The sequence below is a fragment of the Muntiacus reevesi genome, chromosome 18 (genome assembly GCF_963930625.1).
Source record: "Muntiacus reevesi chromosome 18, mMunRee1.1, whole genome shotgun sequence".
Taxonomy (NCBI): Eukaryota; Metazoa; Chordata; class Mammalia; order Artiodactyla; family Cervidae; genus Muntiacus; species Muntiacus reevesi.
This window is the reverse complement of record NC_089266.1, coordinates 28,512,397-28,535,604: the sequence shown is the minus strand read 5'-3', so window position 1 is coordinate 28,535,604 and position 23,208 is coordinate 28,512,397. Positions and strand designations below refer to the sequence as shown.

Here is a 23,208-nt window from a genome sequence, read left to right as displayed (position 1 = left end):
GAGAGAAAATGATACAGAAAAGAAATGTTACTTGCAGGAGTGAAGTTCTTGAAAAGACTTAGGAGTTGAGATTAAAGCCTGAGTGTATCAAGATTTAATTAGGATATACTGCTGCTGGAAATAGCACTTGTTTAAAACCTTCAAACAATGCTATATATTGCTTATGAATACATAAGTGTGTTAAATAGTAAAAGTGTGGATGGAAACCTTAAGCATTCACTTTCTGAAATTGTTTCTCTATGGAGAAGGGGAATGAGGTCACAGAGGGACTTTAGTTGTACCTGCGATGTTTTATTTCCTTTAAAAATTTCTCCAAAGCAAATATGGTGTAATGTTAAGTTTTGCTAAACCTAAGTGTCTTGCTTCTGTTTTAAATGTTTCATAATAATTTTTAAAAATACAGGAAGAGTCAGTAGTGCGAAATAAGGTGGTAGAAATAAACGACAGTAAATGTAAATAAAAATCTAGTAAAAGTCCATCGAAAGGTGGACAAAAAGTAATGACTTGGGTTGGATAATAATCGAAAATCCAGCTATTTACCAGAAACACAACAAAAACATAAACACAGAGAGAAATTGAAAATAAATGGATGCAAAGAGAAGAAAGCTTGTGAAGTAGCTGAAATACTTTAAAGCATAAAATACTAGTAGGGTTGAAAAAAAAAGTCTATAAAGTATGGTAAAATGAGTAGAGTACTAGGAAGATAAAATTCTGAACTGGTTTGCACCTAAAATCAGTCTCAAAATATATAAAGTAAAATCAACAGAATTACTAGGAGAAGTCAATAGGTGTGTAAGTTGTAATTGAGTTTTAAGAACATTCTGCTTTGGAAATAAAGAACAGTAATCACAATAAACAGAAATGGGTGACCCAGCCAATAAAGAAATGGTTATCTTCAGATTGGTTTCCTAATCTATGCTATTTAAACGTTAAAAAGAGCATAGGAGAGTTAAAAGGATGAGAATATAGATCAGGGTTATACAAACAAAAAGAAAACTAACATAGTCTTCACTATAGCACACATGAAAAAGAATAGAAAAGTTTTGTGAGGGAAAGGGAACAAGAGTCATTATTCACAGATAATATGATTGTGTACAGAGAAAGTTTAAGAAAATTTACACATATACCATTAGAATAAGTAGTTGAAACTCAGTTGTATCCCTGTAGCCATTAAAAATAAAAAACTGAAATCTCTATGGAGTTTACAAAATATAAGTGGACCTAAAAGGAGACCCAAATAAATAGAGGTATACTATGTTCATGAATAGAAAGACTCAATACCAGAAAAATGTGAACTCTATCCCAAATTGATCAAGTCAATGCTTAATGTTTAAAAAGAAATTACCATGAGGGTTTTAGGATCAGGACAAGTTGGTCCTACAGTTAATATGAAAGATAGTTTTGAAAAAAGAATATGATAGAGGGCTTGGCTCTGCCAGAGCCTATTACATAGTTAGTAATTACAGTAGTAGGCCCAGAAACAGAGACCCACGTATGTATGGGAATGTAGTATATAAAGAGTTCCTATTCATTTGGGAAAGATTGGACTAATCAGTAAGTTGTGTTCATTATCCCACTGGCCCAAAAAAAAGAAAGGAAAAATTAAGACTTCGTCATTATGTACATCGGGGTCAGCAAACTTTTTCTGTAAAAAAACAGATAGTAAATATTTTAGGCTTTGAAGGCTATTTGGTCCACCTCACTCTCCTCTATCCTTGTAGCCATAGACTATACAGAAACACTATGAAAAACTGGTGGTGGGCTGGACTTGGCCCTTGGGCTGTAGTTTGCTATCCCTGATAATACAGAAATAAATGCCAGATGAGTTGGAGCCCAGAATTTGAAAAAGCAAAGTTTGAAATCATTTAGAAGAAAATATAGGGGTAAGAAATAAGACATAGGAAAATTTAATCAACATAGTTTGACTACATTAAGATTTAAAGTTTGCATACAATAAAATATACCTCTAAGGTACTTGGTGGTGGAACCCGTTGTTCTTAGAAGTGGTTTGGCGGTGATTGAGAGACAGTGGAAAATGACTCCCGGAGTTTTGGCCTGAGAAGCTAGTGGGCAGTGACACATTTATGAGAGGAGAAAAAGATTGACTTAGGAGCAGGTTTGGAGAAAGATGGTACATCCCATTTAGGCAGTGGGATTATGAAAGATGGCAGAAAGTTAGTAAACTATGAATTTGAGATCAAAAAGTACCCAGACTAGAGCGAGTACTTTGGGAGTTACGGCATGTCTGTGGTATTGAAAGCCTGAAGAATAGCTGAGATCAGCAAGGAAGTACATATGTACATGGAGTGGAGAGAAGGGTGACCAATCTTGTCCCTGAGAAACTCCCAGCTGGCAGAGGAGAAGTCAGCCAGGGATAAGCTGAGAAGGAGCCCCTGGAAAACGAGGAGTGGGGTTTCACGGAAGCCATGCCAAATTCGTGTTTCAAGAGGGAGATGAAGTCAGTTGCCAGATGCAGCTGAGGCGGCTGCAAACACCAGTCATCCCAGCACGGGGCTGGGTACTGAGACACGATGCTGGAAAAGTACATGTTGAGTTCTGGTGTATGGGGTGGGAGGTGCCTCTGAGATACTCATTTACACACGTTATCTTAATCACACGGTCATTCTGCAGGCTTTTAACCAAGGGTAGAAGAGTGATTTCTCTGGTTCCACAGACCAAGGTTGAAATCCTGCCTGTTGAAATGACTCTTTACTAGCTCATAAGAATGACCAGGTTTTGTAAATCAAGGAAATTGAGACCCTGAGAATTAAAGTAACTGGTTCAGGATCACATGGGAGAGCCCAAATTTGAACCTCGGTGTCCTGACCTCATCTCACTTTAAGCACTCAGCCTTCTTGACCAAGTGCCATTCAGAGGGCACTTCTCTGAGAAACTTCCCCTGACAGCTGCCCTGCCCTGCTCCACGGTGGCTTGCCCTTTTGTGTAAAACTTTGAACACGCTCACCTATTGGAATAGAGCTGGCCTGAGTTTTACAGTGTGTGGAGGTGGCATTTGGCTGAAGAAGTTGATCATGCTGCCCTCCTCTCTTGCAGTGAAAAGCAAAGAGCAGGAGAAGACCCCAGATGTCAAGTCAGTCAAGGGTGAGTCAGCGCTTCGCAGTTATGAGCTCTTTAATCCTGTTGCGTTCTCCCTTGTTTATCATCTCTGCCTTTTATAATTACTCATGGTTGTGACTTATTGATGTATCTTTTAACACCCAACATGCTAGGCTTTTACTGAGCATTCATTGGCTGTCCTGGTGATTCCAGGGAACCAGTGTCCTCCTTGCTAATCACACATTTCAGTGATTCCCTAAAAGCAATTGATTGACTTTATTTTAAAAAACTAAAAGCAGAAAATACTCTTTACTGAGCAGTCTGACCACTGACTTATAAAGCCTGGTTTTCTGAAGTTTATCTGGGATCTGGATGCTCACTGTTTTCACTTCTTTATTACTTTGAATGAATGGCCCTAACTTAAAATTTATTCAGAGTTCTTTATTGGAATCAATATATTGTCCTTATTTGTAGGTAAGAGCCTTCTTTTTTTAGACTGTAATTTCTGCTGTAGTTGTGACTGATTTCATTATGTCAGTGTACAAAAATTTTGGAATGGGGGAACTCCCTGGTGGTCCAGTGGCTAAGGCTCTGCACTCCTGATACAGGGGGGCTGGGTTCGATCCCTGGTCAGGGAACTAGATCCCACATGCCACAACTAAGATTCTATGCAGCCAAATAAATAAAAATAAATGTTTTAAAAAAAAATTTTGGAATGGGAAAATTGTAATGAAAATTACTTCCATGTCCATGGCATATAATTTTCATAGATGTAATTTATTTACACAAATACTGTAGATTGCTACTTCTTTAGATTTTTCTTTTAAATGTTTGCATGTTGTGTGGTTAGCATTGAGTATTAACTCCACTTGCTCAATTTGTGAGAGGGACACTGATTATAACTTAAGAGGTTTGTAAGATTAGAGAATAAGGAGGGTACCTCACAGCCTTATTCTCTGCTTGTTTCTGATCATTTAAAGTCAGGTGGATTCCGTGTTGGTTCAGTGCACTAAACCAAAACCTCTTAAAGACCTTTCATGACAGTCTTTTGATATTTGTGTGGAACAAGTGGGATGAGTGGAATTTTAATTCAACTATAGCAATGAATTCATAGGGTTACTTTGACCATGTGAATTTGATGAGTTCCTCTCTATCCTGAAGTCAACAGGATATTATTTTTTCTTTAGGCTATGAAAGAAAATAAATTTTGTGAATTTTTAAGTGTGCTTTATCTTTAAGCAACTTGAACTTTGATCAGTTTTTAATTAGATGGTGAAATTTTGTTACTCAGTTAAAAAGTAAAATAAACAGAATTGTGTTCGTTAAAAAATAAAATAATACCGAAGAGTATTGTTCTAATTCTTTTGATAACCTAAAATTTTATTTTGGAATTTAATTTCTCACTTGCCAGCTAGCTAGGATTAGGAAATTGCAGAAGGTCCGTATTTCGGGATGTTTGCTGCCTTTGGTACTTTCTTTACTAGAGGTTCTCAGAGAGAACTTTCTCAAAGGTCTCTCTTCTAAGTTCTGCTTTTGGCACAGTATTTTGAGAGTTAATATATAAGTAATAGGGAGTCTCTTTCCAATTTTCTGCTGCTTGGTTAATTTACCTTTTCCATAAGAATTTTTTGTTGAGTGTGTGTGCTTACTCAAGAGAGGTGTTACAAAATCTAATTTTTAAAGTTCCTTAAAGCCCTTTTAGGAGACAGTTTTAGACTATCAAATTGTATTTAATTTTTAACAATTTTTTGAAAAATTATAGCTTCAATATCCGTACATTCCCCACAAAAAAGCACTAAAAATCATGCCTTGCTGGAGGCTGCGGGACCAAGTCACGTTGCAATCAATGCCATTTCTGCCAACATGGACTCCTTTTCAAGTAGCAGGACTGCAACACTTAAGAAACAGCCCAGCCACATGGAGGCTGCTCACTTTGGGGACCTGGGTGAGTGACTCTCAGTTTTTGTTAACTTCTAGGAGGAAGGATTTGAGTATAAAGTGTGAAGTTCCTGCCAGAGGATACTGACCCGTATTATTGGCTGGGCCTTTGAAAAAAAAATGTTTAAACTGGACTAACAGCTAGTGTAATGGATGGCTCCATGTTGTTCTTCTGTAAATATAAAAAGTATGCCCAATAGGAAAAAAAAAAAAAGTATGCCCAGTAGAATAATGGGCCATTTCCAGAAGAAGAAATACATTTGGCCACTGTGTGTGTGAAAAGGAGGCCTCACTGCACTAATACTCAGTGCAATTCGAATTAAAATAACGAGTTTATGTTCTCCCAGCACATTAGCAAGCATTTAAAGCTTGATAATTGGAATGTTAATGTAGATGCAGAGAAATAGCCACTCCTGTTTACACATAGCAGCTTGGATGAATCTCAAAGGAATTATTTTGAGAGACAAGTGTTATTCCATTCTTGAAATGACAAAATGATAGACATGAAGAATAGATCGATGAGCGTTGGCCAATGGTTAGGGATGGCGGCTGGTTATAAAAGGCCTCACAAGAGATCCTTGTGTCACTGGAGCTGTTCTCTGTCTTGATGTTTATACAAGTCTACTTGTGTTTCTACATGATAGAAACACAGAAAACGAAATGCACATACAGTGAGTACTGGTGAAACTGGGGAAGTCTGGATAAGATGGATGGATTGTGTCAGTGTCTTAGTGTGATCTTGATACCGTAGGGGAGACTGGGTATGTGCATGTTAGTCGCTCAGTCATGTCCAACTCTTTGCGACCCCACGGACTGCAGCCCCCCAGGCTTCTCTGTCCATGGAATTCTCTAGGCAAGAATACTGGAGTGGGTTGCCATTTCCTTCTCCAAGACTGGGTAAAGGGTACTTAAAGTTCAGTCTTACAGAGGCTCGAGATTTCCTGAAGTTCATTAAAGAGGTGTTGACGCAATGGACTAGTTAACACTAAAGTTAGGACAGTCAGCAGGGGTGGTACATGAAGTGCTTCAGAAGAAACAACCAAGGGTGAAGAAAAGCCCTTTTGAAAAGCCGATGAGGCCCTCGGTTAATTTTATAAAAATGAGTCTCTCTGTGTCGTGCTGTGAAAGTATTTTCTTAGTTTTTTCTGTCTTCTAATAATTAGCTTATGTTTATAGTCATAACCTAAATTTAGTTAAATGTGAAATAAACTTTTGGTTGTATTGTTTGGTTTTACTTTTCAAGATAAAATCCCAAATCTAACTATTCTGTTATAAATGAGACTAAGAGTTCATAACATCTTTATAGTTATATCCACAATTTTTCCTCAGGATAAGGTCCTAGAAATAGAGTTACTGGATTGAAAATTGCCCTGATTGAAAAAAAAAAAATTATCCTGATGACTAAGGCTTTGCTGTCTGTTTCTCCAAAAAGGTTTTGTTATTTTACATTTTTCATCATCTGTTTTGCTGTGCCCTTGTTAGTTCTTGTTATTTTTTTTAAACCCATCTTTCAGTTTGATGGGCAAAAAGTGGTATGTATTAATTTGCTTTTTTGAGACTTTTAATGAGGTTGAACTTTTAAAATATTTTTATTGGTCTTTTTTTCCTTTGGAACTGGTATCATAAGATTTTTTTCCCTTAAGAATTTACATGATTTGAATTGCCATGAAAAGAGATGCGAGGATTAATTAAGTTAACAAAGATCCTTCTAATAATTTAAATAAGCTTTAGTGGCTGTTTAGTTGTTTAGTGGAGAAGGCAGTGGCACCCCTCTCCAGTACTCTCACCTGGAGAATCCCAGGGACGGCGGAGCCTGGTGGGCTGCCATCTATGGGGTCGCACAGAGTCAGACACAACTGAAGCGACTTAGCAGCAGCAGCGGTGGTTATTTGTTATTGAACTGCTAACTCTTTTCTTCTTTTAGGCAGATCTTGTCTGGACTACCAGACTCAGGAGGCCAAATCAAGTCTTTCAAAAACCCTTGAGCAAGTCTTGCATGACACCATGGTCCTCCCTTACTTCATTCAATTCATGGAACTTCGGAGAATGGAGCATTTGGTTAAGTTTTGGTTGGAAGCTGAAAGTTTTCACTCCACAACTTGGTCCCGAATAAGAGCACACAGTCTGAACACAGTGAAGCAGAGCTCATTGGCTGAACCTGTCTCTCCATCTAAAAAGCCCGAAACCACAGCAGCTTTTGTAACCGAGTCTCTTAACAGGAGGTTGGAGGATTCTGGCTCAGCCCATCTGGAAGGAATTGACTTGAATAATAGAACTAGCAACAGCCAGAACCACTTGCTTTCCCAGGAGAGTGACAGTGCCCATTCTCTCCACCTAGAGACAGCCAGGACAGGAACTCATCGGGGCTGCCTGGAAACCCAGGAGTCCTCCAGGCTCATGGTAGCCAGTAGAAGTAGTCCATCTTCTCCTCTGAAGGAATTATCAGGAAAATTAATGAAAAGTAAGTGTGTGGTGTTGTCTCTTTATCCTGTTTTTGTTTGTTTTTACTATCTGTTTATGGGCTTCCTTGGTGGTCCAGTGACTAAGATTGCAGACTCCAAATGCAGGAGGCCTGGGTCTGATCCCTGGTTGAGGAGTTAAAGATCCCACATTCCACAATAAGATCTGTTGGAGCCAAATAAATAAAATAAATACATATATATTTTAAAAAATCTATTTACAAAGTGGAACTTGAATGGGGATTAAAAGGGTTAGAGTAATTTTCTCCCAAATTTGGGAGTTTTAGAAGAGGATTGTGTATGAAAAAAGGACAGAAGAGCCAACCAGCTAAGAAATAGAAATAATTAACAAAAATGAAGAAGGGCCCAGGGTCATCACAGATTTTGAAATCAAATCCTTATCCAGAAAAGCTAATGGCAGCCTCAGTCTTAGTTTTCTTGCTCTTTTACTGAACTTTGCGGGTAAAGTTATTTGTTAATTGACAGCAGGCAGCATTAATCAGGTTCTATGTCAGGGGCTGTACTTGAATTTCATGGAGTAGTCACAGCAGCCCTGTGAGGTAGGCAGTCACCCCATTTTACATCTGAGGAAGTCATGGCTTGGGAAGGTCGGGGAGCCTGTCAGGTCATACACCAGGCAGGACCTGCGCTTGAAGTCCTGGCGTCTGGACTGCAGCTCCTCTTTTCTTTTTTCTTCTCTGTTAGCTTGAAAGCTACACACTCTTCATTTTTCAATTATCACCTCTTGGAATTCTGATTAGACAGCTTCCAACCCATGCTCATCATCTTCTCTCTTATCTTCTCTTTGTTTTTCAAAGGTCCAAGTCAACATTCCTTTTTTGATTTTTCCTTGTGTGCTTTTTTATTTTTTTTTTCTAGTAAGACGTTATGAAGGCAGTTTTTTGTTTTTTTTTAAGGTTCATAGCAAAATTGAGGGGAAGGTACTGGTGTTTTCTATACACCCTTCGCCCCTGCACATGCATCGCCTTCCCCATTATCAACATCCCCACCAGAGGGAAACACTTGTTACAACCAGTGAACTTACCTGAGGGCGTCACAATTAGCCAAAGTTTACTTTCAGGTTCACACCTGGTGTTACATGTTCTGTGAGTTTGGGGAAGTGTATAACCACTTGTAACCATTGTGATACCAAGCAGAGCATTTTCACTGCCCTAAAAACCTCTGTGCTCTACCAGTTTATCTCTGTACACCCACTCATTTCACTCTGGCCACCACTAATCTTTTTCCTGTCTCCATAGTTTTGCGTTTTCTGGAATGTCATATACTTAGAATTGTGTAGTATATAGCTTTTTCAGTTTGGTGGTGACATCTTGAGATATTTTAGTTCGTTGATTCTTTTTTTTTTTAGTTCGTTGATTCCTAAAATGGATCTAAACTGCTATTAAAACAGTCTTTTAACATGTTATTTTAATCTAAAAGTTAGTAAATTCTTTCATTTCTAGAAATATTTTTCTTCAGGTTTGCCTGGTCATTTTTTAGTTTCTTGTTCCTTTATCCCTCTGTCTTACTTTTGACTCCCATTTTTTATTTATTTAAATTTATTAAACACGTATTCAGTATCTCATAACCCCAGTGCCTATAGCTTTTGTGTATCTGATTCAGGGTTTGTTTCTGCAGGTTCACACTTCTGGTAGGCTGTGGTTTTAGTGGGTTTTGGCTGTGAATACATATGTCTTTGAATTTTATCTTTGGTAATTCTTCAGGGACTCTGATTAAATTGGGTTCTTTGTGAGTATCTTTGCGTTTGCTTTTGCCAGGCATCCAGGACCCGCTTCATTGCTACCCTGGTACCACTGAAAACTAAGTTTCTGTCTTGGGGGTGTGTGTGTGTGTGTGTGTCCCGCCCTCTTAGAGCTGTGTGTGTGTGTGTGTGTGTGTGTGTGTGTGTGTGTGTGTGTGTGTGTGTGTGTGTGTGTGTGTGTGTGTGTGTGTGTGTGTGTGTGCGCGCGCGCGCGTGCGCACATGTCTGCCCTTTTAGGGCTGTGTGTGTGTGCGCGTGTGTGTGCGCGCGCGCGCCCCCTGCCCTCTTAGGGCCGTGTGTGCGCGCGCACGCACGCCTTCCGTGTGTGTGTGCGCACGCGCGCGCCCCCTAGCCTCTTAGGGGGGGGTGTGTGCGCGCGCGCACGCGCACCTTCCGCGTGTGTGTGTGTGTGTGTGTGTGCGCGCGTGCGCGCGCCCCCTGCCCTCTTAGGGGGGTCTGTGTGTGTGTGCGCGCGCCCCCTGCCCTCTTAGGGGTGTGTGTGTGTGTGTGCGTGTGTGTGTGTGTGTGTTTCAGGCCCTGCCCTCTTAGGGCCTTCTCCCGGGGGGGTGGGGTGGGGGGGTGTGTGTGTGTGTGTGCGCGTGCGCCCCCTGCCCTCTTAGGGGGGGTCTGTGTGTGTGTGCGCGCGCCCCCTGCCCTCTTAGGGGTGTGTGTGTGTGTGTGCGTGCGTGTGTGTGTGTGTTTCAGGCCCTGCCCTCTTAGGGCCTTCTCCCGGGTTAGGGCCTTCTCCCGGAGGGGGTGTGTGTGTGTGTGTGTTTCAGGCCCTGCCCTCTTAGGGCCTTCTCCCGGGTTAGGGCCTTCTCCTGGGTGTGTGTGTGTGTGTGTGTGCGCGTGCGTGTGCGCGTGCAGGGCCTTCTCCCGGGTTAGGGCCTTCTCCCGGGGGTGTGTGTGTGTGTGCGCGCGTGTGTGTGTGTGTGTTTCAGGCCCTGCCCTCTTAGGGCCTTCTCCCGGGTTAGGGCCTTCTCCTGGGTGTGTGTGTGTGTGTGTGTGCGCGTGCGTGTGCGCGTGCAGGGCCTTCTCCCGGGTTAGGGCCTTCTCCCGGGGGTGTGTGTGTGTGTGCGCGCGTGTGTGTGTGTGTGTTTCAGGCCCTGCCCTCTTAGGGCCTTCTCCCGGGTTAGGGCCTTCTCCCGGGGGGGGGGGTGTGTGTGTGTGTGTGTGTGTGTGTGTGTGTGTGTGTGTGTTTCAGGCCCTGCCCTCTTAGGGCCTTCTCCCGGGGTGTGTGTGTGTGTGTGTGTGTGTGTGTGTGTGTGTGTGTGTGTGTGTGTGTGTGTGTGTGTGTGTGTTTCAGGCCCTGCCCTCTTAGGGCCTTCTCCCGGGTTAGGGCCTTCTCCCGGGGTGTGTGTGTGTGTGTGTGTGTGTGTGTGTGTGTGTGTGTGTGTGTGTGTGTGTGTGTGTGTGTGTGTGTGTGTGTGTGTGTGTGTGTGTGTGTTTCAGGCCCTGCCCTCTTAGGGCCTTCTCCCGGGTTAGGGCCTTCTCCCGGGGTGTGTGTGTGTGTGTGTGTGTGTGTGTGTGTGTGTGTGTGTGTGTGTGTGTGTGTGTGTGTGTGTGTGTGTGTGTGTGTGTGTGTGTGTGTGTGTGTGTTTCAGGCCCTGCCCTCTTAGGGCCTTCTCCCGGGTGTGTGTGTGTGTGTGTGTGTGTGTGTGTGTGTGTGTGTTTCAGGCCCTGCCCTTGAAAGTGTAAGCCTCCTGTCTTATGGGTGTGGGGGTCTTTCTCAGGTAAATCACCTCTCTCTCTTGTGCTTTTGCCCATCTTGATTGGGACTGGCTCCTACAGTCCACAGTTACTTATCTGCAGTCGAGAAATCCAGAAAGCTTTGCTTATCACAGGTTATTTTTTGAATGAACAGAAGTTGACCTGAAAGGATATAAGCTTATTATAGCTCTTAGCTGATATGAATAGCATCATGAACATGGTTGTCTCACATGCTGCTGGGGAATTAAAGTGGTGTAGCTTTGTAGTGAGTCTTAAAATTGGATAGTTTGAGTCCTCCAAGTTTGTTCTTTTTCAAAGTTGTTTTTTCTGTTCTAGGTTCTTATTTTTTTAATATAAATTTTAGAATAAACTTGTCTATATCTACAAGAAACCCTGCTGAGATTTTTTTAAGTAAATTAACTGGAGGATAATTACAATACTGTGGTTTTGGCCATACATCGACATGAATCAGCCATGGGTGCACATGTGTTCCCCTGTCCTGAACCCCCCTCCCACCCCGCTCCCTACCCCATCCCTCTGGGTTGTCCCAGAACACTGGCTTTGAGTGCCCTGCTTCATACGTCGAACTTGCACTGGTCATCTGTTTTGCATATGGTGATATACATGTTTCAATGCTATTCTCTCATAGCATCCCACCCTTGCCTTCTCCCACATAGTCCAAAAGTCTGTTCCTTACATCTGTGTCTCTTTTGCTGCCTTGCATATAGGATCATCATTACCATCTTTCTAAATTCCATATATATGCATTAATATACTGTATTGGTGTTTCTCTTTCACTCACAGTGTGGTAAGATTAGATGTCAACTACAGGGAAAAAACTATAAAAAACACAAGCATATGGAGGCTAAACAGCACGCTTCTGAATAACCAGCAGATCACAGAAGAAATAAAAAAGGAAATCAAAATATGCATAGAAACAAATGAAAATGAAAACACGACAACCCAAAACGTATGGGATTCAATAAAAGCAGTGCTAAGAGGGAGGTTTATAGCAATACAAGCCTACTTCAAGAAAAACATCAAATAAACTACTTAACTTTACACCTGCTGAAATTTTTATTGGAATTGCATTCAACCTATGGGTCAGTTTGGAGAGAATTTATGTTCGTAACTGTATTGAGTCTTAAAACTTGCAGATTTAATCTGCTCCATTTACCTACCTCTTTGATTGCTCTCTTTCACATTGTATGGTTTTCAGCATACAGATCCCTAATGTTTTGTTATTCCCCCTTTTCTGGTACTATTGCAAATAGTATGTTTAAAAAGTTTTTGTTTCTATAGTTTTTTTATTGCTAGTATATAGAAATATGATTGACTTTTATATGTTGACCTTCTGTGGCCTCAATTTACTCGTTATTTCTAGGAGCTTTTGTGTAGATTGCCTGAGATTCTTGTCTTCTCCCTGGTTTTAGAGGCATTTTTGTAAATGCCCTGTATCAGGTTGATGAAGCTCCTTTCTCTTAAAAGTTTACTAAGAGTTGTTTAAAAGTTTACTGATAATTGTCTAAATCAAGAATGGTGTTGAATTTTCTCAAATGTTTTTTCTGTGTCATTTAATATGACCATGTGGTTTTCCTTCTTTTGTCTGAGGGATTATATTGATTACAAAAAAAAAAAAAAAATACTGAATGAGCTTGCATTCCCAGAGTAAGCCTCATTTGCTTGTGTGTATTAGTCTGTTTATGCTCCTGGACTTGATTTTCTAATATTTTGTCGAGCGTTTTTGCACCTGTGTTTATGACAGAAAGTGGTCTGTAGTCTTCTTATACTGCTTTTGTCCAGTTTTGGTATTAGTAATTCTGGCCTTGTAAAATGAGTTGTCATTTCATGGAAGACAGCTGGCAGTGTTGTTGCCCAGTGATAAAATGTAAGTTTTCAAGTGAAACTTAGAATTTGGAAAACTTCCATTCACTGCCACATGCTTTGACAGCTTTAAAGAATGTTCTGAAAAGATCATTGTGATGTTAATGATGTGATTTCTTTAAACATGGTACATAGACCAGTAGATTCTAATGTAACAGAATATAACCAGTTTATTAATACGATTTCTGATTCTACATTCTGATTAACTTTTAAGAAACTACCACTTTTTAAGTTTTGGGTATAGTACCAAAGAAGAATGCTTCCCAGGTGGTGCAGTGGTAAAGAATCTGCCTGCCAATACAGGAGACGCGGGTTCAATCCCTGAGTCCAGAAGATCCCCTGAAGGAGGAAATGGCAACCCACCCAGTATTCTTGCCTGGAAAATCCCATGGACAGAAGAGCCTGGTGGGCCACAGTCCATGGGGTCATGACTGAGTACGCCCAAGGAGGAGGATCAAAGAAGAATGTAACCACAGTTACTTCAGACAGCTATTAAAATACTCCTGTTCACAGCTCTGAGGCCAGATAATCTTGATATAAAGAAAGCCATTTCTCTGTTCACAGCAAAGCAATGTCTGTCCAAAATCAAGCAGTTCTCCATTCTCATTGGATTGTAACCTAGTGTTCACTCTCACACTACCTGGAGTTAGTGCCGACCCTGCAGGTTAAAGGCTCAGTTCCACAGCAGTGTCCCCCACTTCAGATGCCAGTCACGGGCCCCAGGTTGTCACCTGTACGTCAGATTCCTGCTACCTCTTCCTCTTTTGGTAATTTGCTGTCAAGGCTCAAAGAACTTAGGGAAACACGTTATATATGTTTAGTGATGTAAAAGGGTATTATAAAGGAGAGAAATGAGCTTCCAGATGAAGAGGTCCGTGGGGCGAGGTCCAGTAGGATCTCAAGTGCAGGAGTTTTTGTCTCTGTGGGGTTGGGGCAATCTCCCCTCTGGCACATGGAAACATTCATGAACCCAGAAGCTCTCTGAGCTGCTTCATTTAGGGTTTTTATGGTCTCATCATGTAGGCATGATTGATTAAATCATTAGCTGTTGGTGATTGGCTTGATGGTCCACAACCCACTCCACCCTCCCTGGAGGTTGGGGAGTGGGGCTGGAGTTCTGGTTCCTTCTCTGACAACCAGCCCCCTCTCTGCAGGAGTCACTTTGTTTCCATAAACTTTTCCTGTGGTTGAAAGAGCTTTATTATGATTAACAAATGATGCTCCTCTGGCCCCTACTGTAACTCAGGAAGCTGCAAGGGATTTAGGAACTCTGTGCCAAGAACCAGGACAGAAACTGTACATACACACACATATACACACAGGCTTCCCTTGTGGCTCGGATGATAAAGCATCTGCCTACAATGCAGGAGACCCTGGATTGGGATGATCCCCTGAAGAAAGAAGTAGCAACCTACTCCACTGTTCTTGCCTGGAGAATCCCATGGGCAGAGGAGCCTGGCAGGCTACAGTCCATAGGGTCATAGAGAGTCGGACGTGACTGCGTAACTAACACAACATACACACGCATGCTATATATGTATATATATATATTTATATACACACACATATATAATATACATACATTTCTTCTCATATCCTGATAGCACTATATAGATTTGACTCAAATAAGCACAACAGAGTGAATGCCAAAGCAGATTTGAGAATCTTAAGTTTGCTATCAAGAAAAATAGAGTTGCAAAAATGTAAAATGGCACCCTTTTATTAATTTTTTCAGTTTGGGAAATAGTTATTTTCTATTTTAAAAAAATGGTGTTTATGTTAACTTTTAGCAGATTTAATATTATTCATTTAAACTGGATAATTTTTTCTCATCTTAATTTTCAATATCTTACTATCTATAGGTAAAACTCAGATAAATGGAAGGTCAGTAATTTTTAAGATTGCAGAGTCCCAAGACAGAAAGTTTGAGATTCTCTATTTTAACCTTCCGGGGTTCTTGAAGGTCAGATGAATGTATTGGTGAATGTGAAATTTGGTAAAATATTTTCAACATGGATTTGTAAATAACTTGAGCCCCCGCTGTGTAAATTCTTCAGGTTCTGACTTTGGAGAGGAGATATGGAAAGAGGGTGTGTGAGAATAAGTACTTGCGGTTTCTTGTGAGCTTGTTAGCTACGGGGAGGGCAGGGGGCTTCCTCGTAACTCCTCTGCTCCACCAACCAAAGGGTGTAAAAGCAACTTTGTGATAGAGACTTGTTTTGTCCTAAGTTTATTTACAGATATATTTATTTGTAATAAACTATTTGTGTATGTTTGTGTGTGCTTGGGTGCACAGCAAAGCCCTGCTGTTGATGAATATGCTCTGTTACTGGTGCAAGTTGCTTTTTTGGTTTTGAAATTGTCTCTGTCTTCCCTTGCAGGTATAGAGCAAGATGCAGTGAATACTTTTACCAAATACATATCTCCAGATGCTGCTAAACCGATACCAATTACAGAAGCAATGAGAAATGACATCATAGGTAAGCAGTGCTTGAAGCTATGGCCAAAAAAAAGGGCTCTTTTTGGTTATTAAGAGAATTCTTCATGAATATGAAATTCAGCATCTCCCTTCCGTGTCTGTTTTCAGTGTACTTTATTATATCTGACTGTCGCTCACTTAAAAAGTTTCCCTCTTATTCATTATTATTAGTTTTTGATTTGAAAAATAGTAGCACATGTTTACTGAGAACTTACTGTGTCCCAGACAATATTCTAAGCACTTCCCCTGGACAAGCTCATTTAATCTTCTAAAGAACCTTTTAGCATAAATACAGTTATTATTTTATAAGTGAAGAAGCACAGAGAAGGTAACAGCTCCCAGTGCACACGTGCTGTCTATAACATTTGCCCTCGATAACGCTCAGACATGGCAGAGTTAGGCTTTGAAACCAGACCCTACCTGGTAGGCTATTTGGCAGTGCTTTTCAGGCTACAGATTAGGACCAGTCTCCTCTTAGGTCCTCACCACCTTCCAAAAAAAGACTAGAAAAATCAAAGTGCTTCACAGTAGTAAGGACAAACAAACAGCACTTCTGAAAATTGTTTCTTTTTTCCATCATGTGTAGGTATATAAATTTTTCTGTTGCTCGTAATTTTTTAAATGTTTGAAAGGTTTTACTATGGTGTATCAGAAAGACCTCAAGTATGCCTATAGTCACAGATAAAAGTGGTTCATTATACATTGAACAGATATTTATTATATTCCTATCAAGTCCCAGTACTCAGTTTTGAGTTTTTGATTACAAAAATTGTTTTGATTTATGAAGTATAGCCTGTTATTCCTCTCCTAGCAGGTTCTTCCCAGCATGGGGCTCTTTGGGTCTTTACTCATTGTTTGGGGACAGCAGATCCCCTCCCCAGGCTCAGCTAAGCTTCAGTCGGTCGCCATACTCTCGGTGCACACCTTCTGTCTGTGTCAGGCCGACAGCTGCTGCCCATGTGTTTCCCTTTTCCTCTCCCACACAGACACCTGTAACGCATGGGCCTTGTGGCTGTTGGTGGCTTGTCCCCATCTGCTTGTATTTTGGAATTTTCAACCAGTTTCATTCCAAGTGTCGTTGTGCAATTTTGGGTTTTCTATGTCGTTCCTCTCTTTCTACGTGAAAATTTGTTGCTGCCATCTTCTAGACTTTCCAAGACCACCTGTGTCTAATGATAACAACTGTTAGGTATCTGAACAGATTAGAATGTGCCTATGTGGGAAATCGTTCGCTAGCAGTTCCTTTAGGTGTTTGTACCAATTGATAACTAACCTGTCTGGGGTATTTCAGAAAAGGAGAGAGTTTTTGATAAAGAGATAAACTCTTTTTCATAAATCTATAGTTCCTTAGGTTACCATCCTAGAAACAGAATTGCTGATTGAAAGAAAGGGTATGTTCATATTTTGAGGGATGGGGCTATGTTTATTTTTAAAGCCTGTGCTAGAAACTGTCAGATTGCCCTCCAGAAACAAATACACCAGTTTATATGCCCACTAACACAAGGGTCAGTTTTCCCATGCCCATGCTCAAGTGTGTGTATCATTAAACAATTAAGCATATGGATTGTTAAAACAATTTTGTGCCAATTTACTAGACTAAAGGTGATGTGCTTCATTATCGTAATTCATTATTATATTTCCTTGGTTACTAATGAGCATGCGTATTTTTTAAATTGGCCATTTTATATTTGTCCTTCAGTGAATTTTCTTTTCCTGTCCTTTGTTCATTTTTCTTTTGAGACTTTCTTGTTAGTTTGTAAGAGCTCTTGATACATGAATGAAAATAATCTATCATTCTTAAACAGTCATATATGCTGCAAATCTTTTCCCTCAGTCTGCCCTTTTGTTTTGAGAGTGTTTTAATTTATAGAAGTTAATTTCATTATTGAATCTTTTGATTTCTGCTTTTGCATGTATGCTTAGAAAGACCTTCCCTACCTAATGATCAGCAGTTTACCTGTATTTTCTTTTAATTGCATTAAAACCTGCTAATCTTTATGCCTTTACAGTTATTCCCTGCTTTGATTTGCAGATGTATATAGTTTGGATTTAGAGAAAAAGTTATTTACCATTTCTTTTACAGCAAAGATTTGTGGAGAAGACGGGCAGGTGGATCCCAACTGTTTCGTCTCTGCACAGTCCATAGTCTTCAGTGCAATGGAGCACGAGTACGTCGGTTTCACACTCCCACATTCTGTGTTCTTGGGAATTTCGGTTCAGTCTCAGGAAAAAACCAAGTTATCTTTGAGGGTTTAAATACTTAAATACTTTGAATGTTTACAGGATCTTATAGGCATCCTCTCAGACTATCTTGGGCAATGGTTTCTTTTAAATACAAATTATGTGAATCCTAGTAAAAGTAAAACAGATTTGTATTTTTAATGTTGATATTTCTTAAGTTAAAAGAGTTTGTTTTTAATTCTGAAGTCACTGGGGGTGATTGTGACTGTAGTGTGATATAGTTTATCTGCTTAAACAACACGTGTCTTCAGGTGGATATCCTGATTGTTAGTACATGCTCTCAGCTTAATGGATGCCATAGCACTAAATCCACATGCCCTCAAAAAAAATCTCTGTTTTCATTCTTTCATTTAACATTTATGGAAAGGGTGCTGTGCACGGTTAGCTATAGTACCTGCTGAAGGAGATTACAGCCTGAGAGTAATAGGGCATGTTGCTTGGTTACTGCAGTAGGAGGTAGCATGTGTTAGATGCCAGAGGGGAGCTGCAAGCCAGTAAGAGAGGGGAGAGGGTGCTGCAGGGAAAGAGTCAGGGAGACCCCGTGGGAAGGGAGGGCATGCTGACCCAGGCTGTGAGGCATGGCGGGCACAGCGTGGAAAGAGTGTGTGCTTCCCAGCGGAGCTCTTTCCTCGGTCGGTCCCTCAAATTTTACCTTTTTGTCCACATGCAGGCACTTTAGTGAGTTTCTACGAAGTCACCATTTCTGTAAATACCAGATTGAAGTGCTGACCAGTGGAACTGTTTACCTGGCTGACATTCTCTTCTGTGAGTCAGCCCTCTTTTATTTCTCAGAGGTAAATTCTGCATTTCCTTTCACACCCTGTTAGAGTCCAGCCTCTAAGCTGTAAATGCTGGGGCCCTGCCTGTGGAAAATAACATAGAGGAGACAAGTTGTTTCTAAACACATCAATTGGGTTTAAATACCTCGATTACTGTGTTGTATCTAATGGCAAGAGTACTTGAATGGCATTAAAGAGAACTTGAAAATTCAGTGTAAAATAACTATAATTTTGAAAAACCTAATTAAACTGCTTATAAGAGAATGCAGATTTTTAACTATTTAGAGCTGTTTTAAAACCACGGAATTTGATACTTGATTTCAATGCATAAATGTTTGCAGACCAGACTTGAGAAGAGAACGTAGTGAATTTTTTCCTGCTGTCATCATTCTCCTTTAGCCATGTGATAGGATTACCCAGTGAAGTATTTGCAAGGAGCAGTGAGTAAACTCATCTCCTTGAGGCATGCAGTTTAGTGTGGTGGGGTGTGTTAGGCTTCAGCTAATGAAATTGTTGCAAAGCAAGTGACTTTGAAGTCAGGGTAAAGGGTTCCTAGTCTCACAGAGTGGTCACTTAGACCCACACCTGCATCCTACCTCCTCACCAGAGTACAATTACTTAGCTGATTTGAGTTCTCAGCCCCTCTCTTTGCCTTGAGTTTAGTTGAGCATTTGTTCAGGTTGCTGTGGCCTCATGGAATGGTGGAAACAATCAGGTGTTCGAGGTTGGGTCCAGTTGGTTTATTCTTTATATGCTTGGCAGCAAGGAACCACTAATCCACCTTTAATTTTAACTCCAGTTCACTGAAGTTTGCTTTCAGCTGTGTGGTGGTAGGGTTTCTGGTTGTTGCTTAGAGTTGTTTGTTTTTTTGTTTGGGGGGTTTTATGTTTGTTGGTTTGGTTTGGTTTCCCCCCCCCAAACAATATTTTAATATTTTTTCCATCTCATATGACTGTAAGTTGCTGACTGGCATTAACTGAGCAAGTGTATCTCTTTGGGCAGTGGGTGGTTTTGTGGGGGTTTCTTCTCTTGATATCCTGTATTTTAATAGTTGGTGCTTATATACAGATGAGAAATGGTGAGAGAAATCTGTTTACAGATTTTCAGTCTGATTTTCCTCTTTTGTATGTTTATTTCCCAGTACATGGAGAAAGAGGACGCAGTGAATATCCTACAGTTCTGGTTGGCAGCAGACAACTTCCAGTCTCAGCTCGCTGCCAAAAAAGGGCAGTACGACGGACAGGAGGCACAGAACGATGCCATGATCTTATACGACAAGTGAGTCTAGTTGGTGGAGGACTTTGGCACTTAGCAGATAATGAGCATTTGATGTGCTCTTGGGTAGTAAAGGTGGGTCACCTGGGTCTTTGCCATCAGGGAGCTTGCAGGGAGCCTTGGAGGAGCTGCTGCTTACTGGTGTGTGCAAAGTAGGGGTTCTTAGAACACAAGTTGCTGGTGGGAAAGGGGGGTGTGTAGGGGAAATGCAGGTCAATGATGGTGGAGGTCACGGAGGACTTCACAGAAGGAAGATTTGAGTGCATCCTGAAGAGTGAATTGGATTCTGTTGCCAGAGAAGGTGGGAAAGAATGTTCTTGGAGGAGGCACAAGCATGAGCAGACTCATTGGAGCTTTGGGTGATTGAAAACTTGGGTTGGGACATGAAAGAAGGTGAAACCAATGGGAATACATTGCAGAGGGCTCAGTGGCTACTGAGCCAGACTGACTGCTCAGCGGAGAGCAGTTTTTCATTAGCTTTCCCTGAATATGAGATGGCAGCGCAGTCTGACAGGGAATGGAACTGGAAACTGTGTCCGCTCCGTTTCATCCAACTTTTCTCCCTTCTGTGAAGAAAAGCAGTGTGGTGTTTTATCATAAGCACTTGCTAAGAAGAAAGCTTGAGGGTAAAAAAAAATCCATGGAACCTTAGAGTTGGCAGAGAGCTGAGAGCATCCGGGTCAGGGGTTGCTGAGCTTGCTGGGTGTGCTCGTGCTCCTGTCAGTGCAAGTGTCACCTAGAAACTTGTCAAAAATAGCTTTCCTGCCCTCTTGTGAAAGAGATTCTGACTCAGCGGGTTTGAGGTATGGCCCAGGAATCTTTCTCTGTAAAGACATCTGGTGATCCTGATGAATAGCCAGGTGAGGGTCTGGTCTGATTTTCCCAATGTGCTGATGAGACCACCAGGGCCCACACGGGTGGTGAATTTCTCAAAGTCACGGGGCAGGTTAGCGGCAGGACTTGGATGTGGTTCTAATGTTTGTCCAGTGTTTATTTTAGTATAATATATTTGTGGGAAAATACTGTACAAGAAACAGTGTTATATGGACATTAACATGGCAGGCATGTACATTTAGAAATTCGGGGGAGTTCCCTGGTGATCCAGTGGTTAGAATTCTGCAATTTCAGGGATTGAATCTGGGGCCTGGGTTCAAGCCCAGGTCTAAGAACTAAGATCCTGCAAGCCACATAGTGTGGCCAAAAAAAATTTTTTTTTGGTCTGTGTTGCCCCACAATTCAAAGCATGGAGGAATATTTGCCAACTTATTTGTTGCAAGGTGGGAGGAAGCTCACTTTTTGTTAAGAAAATACTGATAACAAGAAAAAGGGCGGAGAAGGAAATGGCAAACCACTCCAGTATTCTTGCCTGGGAAATCCCATGGATGGAGGAGCCTGGTGGCTACAGTCCATGGGGTCACAAAAAAAAAAAGAAAGAAAGAAAAAGGGGTTTTCTGTGCTGGAACAGAAGTGTGGCAGCAGTGAGGACCTGGCAGGAGCTCAATGCCACCCATAGCAGAGATGCCGTCTTCTCACTGGATCCCATTTTCAAACTGAGAGCCGTCTTTAAATGAAGACGCCCACCAGCACTATTGTTTTATCAAGCTCATTTTGCCAAATTTGACTTTACCCATTCCTACTCTTCGGCTTTTCTATCTCTTTTTTTCCTAATATCGTGTCTCATTAGCTTTTCTGTATTTGCATCAATAACAGGAGCTGGAAGCCACAGAATGCTCAGATGTGGTGGGATAGGAAAGGTCGCTGCAGAGCTGCCCTCCACCCAGCTCTGTAAGCCTAGGTCTGCATGAGCCTCAGGAGGGTCTCTGGTGTCAGTGCTAGAAGGCGCTGTGATTGCTGGGATACGGGTTGATTTTGGCCGTCTTTCTGCTGTAGGTACTTCTCCCTCCAGGCCACACACCCTCTTGGATTCGACGATGTTGTGCGACTGGAAATTGAATCCAACATCTGCCGGGAAGGTGGGCCACTCCCTAACTGTTTCACCACTCCGTTACGTCAGGCCTGGACGACCATGGAGAAGGTAACCAAAACCCCAGAAGTGTTAAACTGTAGGAAGTTTTTCCTGGTGGAAGTCAGAAAATGAAATGTGGAGAAAAGCAAACACAATAGTGGATAACTGAAACAATGGTGATTAAGAGCAAAGGCTTTGCGTCTGGCTTGGTGTGTATTAACCTCAACCCTGTAGGCCGAGGGACCCAGGCAGCTCCCAAAGTCCTTTAATGCCATTTTCCTTGTCTCTGAGGTGGGGCTCATACAGGTACTTAACCTCAGAATTGTTTTGAGGATGAAAGTGGGGTAAGATGTGTAGAGTGCTTACTAGTAACATAACCCCTGACACATCATAAGCATTAAAGAATGTTAACTGCTATTATTACAGCTTTTAGATAACTGATAGTACTAAGCAAAGTTAGCTTAGGGATGATCCAAATTTTTCACCAAACCCTCCAACAGGATTGGAACGCTAGTTTTTTGTATTGTTATCACTTACAGGGTAAGTGCTCATTGCTGCTTATTATTGATAAAGAGTTGGAATTGTGCCTCAGTTATTCTCTGATGAACTAGAGCAGTTTTTCCTGGGAATGGCACAGAGCCCAGGATAAGCCCGTGAGGTTTCTCTCATGTATGGCTTGTGCATCAGGTGGAAAGGGATTAATTACACAGCTGCATGACCACCCCTCAAACCTGAGTGTCAGGAGTGTGATGGGTTACATGGAAAAATCAGATCATCAGGGAGTTGCTGGGAAACTAGATAGACTGTTAGCTCTTGTCCAGGGCTGATCATTTTTTCATGATTAAAATAAACATTGTCTAATCTTAGAGGGGAAAGTTCAAAATCTGTATCATATAGAGGATGTAAACTTTCTGGGTAATAAAAGAGAAAAACAGAGTATCAGAGTACAGTACTATCAAGTAGGTAAATGGGGAGAAGAATGTGTGCCTCCTTCACTAATACTTGGAGTGTTTCTGTGCTGGGTGGTGGTGTTACAGGGGTAAACAGAAGAAAAAGCCTGGTTCTGCCCTCCTGCAGCTCTGTCTAGGAGGAAGGCGTATGTAAGACACAGACATCAGTATTTACAGTTGTGCTGAATACTGTAAGGGAAAAGTTGAAAATAGGAAATGCCAGTAATAATGATGGGAGCTTAGGCTCATTAATAGTTTTAAATGCAAATGAAAGCATCTGTGTACATTAGATGTTTATTTAACGGTGATTTGAGAAAACAGAAGCCAGTTTTGGAAAGCCTCTGTCAGAACAGATGCCTTGATAATAGTCTAGTGATTATCCTTAGGATTTATCAAAGCTGAAGTTTTCATGCGTTGAACTCAGTAGTCACACTCCTGGTAATTTATCTTAAATAAATCAGTCCAGAAGTCAAAATCAACATATACACGAAAACTTAAGTATTTATAACAAACCAGAAAAATCTAGTTTCAAACTACATTCGCTCCCTGCCACTAAGACGTCCAGATTCAGTAGTTTCATGGCTAGTTTTCCGGGGGGGGCCTATAAATCGTACATGTTGTAGTTTTAGTTACAGTGTAAACTGTGTCCAAAGGTTTAACACTTGGAGTACAACAAGATGTAAGATCAGGCGTGGTGACTGGTAGCTT

At 41.2% G+C, this 23,208-nt stretch overlaps 1 protein-coding gene across 4 annotated transcripts in view; it reads left to right on the top strand.

Moving 5' to 3' along the window:
- Positions 1-23,208, top strand: part of AKAP10 (A-kinase anchoring protein 10) — a 40,121-nt gene that overhangs the window by 4,702 nt on the left and 12,211 nt on the right. For 2 of the 4 annotated variants that reach the window (XM_065908742.1, XM_065908743.1), the window contains exons 2-9: positions 3,055-3,102; positions 4,820-5,002; positions 6,920-7,456; positions 15,192-15,290; positions 17,373-17,457; positions 18,201-18,324; positions 19,451-19,587; positions 21,475-21,619. In XM_065908742.1, the coding sequence (XP_065764814.1) occupies positions 3,055-3,102; positions 4,820-5,002; positions 6,920-7,456; positions 15,192-15,290; positions 17,373-17,457; positions 18,201-18,324; positions 19,451-19,587; positions 21,475-21,619 (1,358 nt within the window). Of the gene's footprint in view, positions 1-3,054; positions 3,103-4,819; positions 5,003-6,919; positions 7,457-15,191; positions 15,291-17,372; positions 17,458-18,200; positions 18,325-19,450; positions 19,588-21,474; positions 21,620-23,208 lie in introns of those variants that run through there. The other 2 variants (XM_065908745.1, XM_065908744.1) reach the window with 2 other exon arrangements.